The sequence below is a fragment of the Drosophila navojoa genome, chromosome 3, assembly GCF_054131105.1.
Source record: "Drosophila navojoa isolate 15081-1374.11 chromosome 3, UAZ_NAV_1.0, whole genome shotgun sequence".
NCBI lineage: Eukaryota > Metazoa > Arthropoda > Insecta > Diptera > Drosophilidae > Drosophila > Drosophila navojoa.
The window spans coordinates 9880426-9882814 of record NC_142891.1 but is presented as its reverse complement, the minus strand read 5'-3'; the positions used below and the strand labels follow the sequence as shown (position 1 = coordinate 9882814).

The following is a 2389-nucleotide window of genomic DNA, read 5'->3' as shown; positions in this document are numbered from 1 at the left end:
ATTGCTACATTTGTGGATTTAAATTATACATTAAATTGGTAATATAGCTTTGAATATTTATTATTAATTATTAATTTATCTGTAAATCACGTCATTATACTATATTTTATATATTCTTTGTATTATTTTATATGAAATCTTTTCATACTAATTTAAAAAAGTATACAATTTTTATTTTAATTATTTAAATTATTTTTGTACATATACAAGCCTGTAAAATTTCCGACTTTATAGAAGTTATATATAATATTTGCAGGAAAAACTCAACACCAACCCACAGTAGTTTCGTTTTTTAAATTCCGATTTTTCAGTATTTTTTAATATCTGTAAATGACATAATTCAAATTTAATAATTTAATATTAATTAAACAATTACAAATATTTTTTTTTTTATATAAATTTAATACTAAGAAAAATATACAAATTATAGCAAAACAAATATAATAATAAAACGAACTATTAATATTATTATTATTAATATATTTTTAAAGTTAAGGACAAAAGCTGCAATGAAATGACATTATGAACTTATTTTACTTCATTGCCGACAATTATTGCGAGAACTTTTAAATATAAAAAATAATATCAGTTTTATGAACCCTATTTCACTCCATTCTAATTTTTCTCTCTACTCTCCCTATTTCACTCTATCATAATTTTTCTCTCTACCCTTTCTACTACTAAAAATATTTTTTATTTCTTCTATTTAATGCACATGATCAGCCAGTTAGTAAACAGAAAGGGACAGACAAAAATACGCATCCCGCTGAAGGTCTCATGTTTATGCATTCACAATATAAACTCTAATTAAATTTTTTCAATAACAACAAAGAGAAATGTAAAAATTCGCATTTGTGCATTGAATGAAAATAAAAATAAATAAAGAAATACAATAAAATCGCATAGTCTAAAGTATATTTAAAAGAAGAATTCACTTTGAGATCAAAAAAGAGTGTCACGTACGCAGCTCAGCTGCAGGGGCAGAGCGAATGATTCAGCTCGAACGGATGCAGAACCCGCTGAGAATGCGACGTGATTGAGGCTGCGCCCTGGAAAAGGTGGGCGCTAGGCGAGGAGGTGGGTAGAGAAGTCAGGCAGCTACAACGGTACGATGAAACGAATGAATCATTTATGTCATATACAAATACAACTTTATACTGATATATACAAGTATATATGTGAGTGGGAGTGTGGGTGTGTACACGTGTGTATAGATTATAGTTGTATATGGCTGTTGGGCGTCTGTGTGCTGCGTTATTGAGCCGCAGCCTTGCATGCCAGCACGTCAACGGGCATTAGGTGAGGCGGCCTCTATTTTTTGCCAGCATTGGAGCTGCTGCGCCTGCTGTTTAAGTAGCTGTCGAAGCGTTGATAGCATATGAAGCAGGCAAACATAATGAGCACATAGTTCACATAGATCAGAAAGCCCATCATCAGGGCATCGTCTCGTATCAATATACCATGATTATTATAGGAGATCAGCACCACAGACACCATGATGATCAATATACTCAGCACGAACAGCAGCAGGGCCAAATCTAGCAGCCATCGCGAGTAATATAGCGTGGACACGGCCAACAGCACAAACACCTGCAACAGGCCCACTATGGCCAGCCCGGCCAACTTATATGGATTGGGCAGCTGAAAGGCGTTAATGACAAAGAAGCATATCACATAGACCAAGTTACAGATCATCATCGAAGCGGAGACCAGGGTCATGATGTGCTGAAAGCTGATGTTCATCAGAAATGTGCCCAGGCCAATGGTCAGCAGCTCGTAGCAGCAGCCCATGGCCAACCATCTCCAGGGCCATCTGTACTTGAGTGTGTGGCTCTTCTGTATGATGCTCAGCAGCAAGAATGATGCCACGAAGCAGCCGAGCGTATAGAGTATATGCTCCTTCGAGGCCAGCATCGACAGCACCATCCACTGCGGCAGGGCCAACACGATCAGATAGGCGTCCACATAGAGCGTGTTCTTCACAAAGGATCGCAGACTCACGCAGAATTGACAGCGCTCAGTCGACATGTCTATGTGTTCTTCGTTTGGTAACGGAATTTTCTTGAATTTTGGTTTCACAATTTTTACAATTACGAGTTTTATTGAGATGTATTTATTTTATACATTTTGTTTTTTGTTTATTTTTGATTTGAGTGGGAAAACAAGGTTAATGGGGTTTTAACTTGACGTGCCAATGTATATAAATATTTTATATTAATTTATATTATTTACTAGATAATAAATAATGATTAAAAAATCTATATATTTTTGATTTATTTTACTTATTTATTATTATTATTATTATTTATTTGTTTTAATTTTTTTTTTTTTTTTTTTTTTGTTAATTTTTATATATCAAATATTTCATTATTATTAAATATGATAAATA

General features: G+C 33.7%; 1 protein-coding gene across 1 annotated transcript; it reads right to left on the bottom strand.

Moving 5' to 3' along the window:
* Window positions 1-1099: 1099 nt before the first annotated feature.
* Window positions 1100-2169, bottom strand: LOC115565504 (uncharacterized). The gene has a single exon (XM_030390705.2). It carries the CDS (start codon window positions 2026-2028, stop codon window positions 1312-1314), a length of 717 nt encoding a protein of 238 aa, XP_030246565.1. The 5' UTR covers window positions 2029-2169; the 3' UTR covers window positions 1100-1311.
* Between the last annotated feature and the right edge of the window lie 220 nt (window positions 2170-2389).

Bases quoted from the DNA above. Each gene is read 5' to 3' on its own strand.
- LOC115565504 (XM_030390705.2), bottom strand. From the start codon at position 2,028: ATGTCGACTGAGCGCTGTCAATTCTGCGTGAGTCTGCGATCCTTTGTG.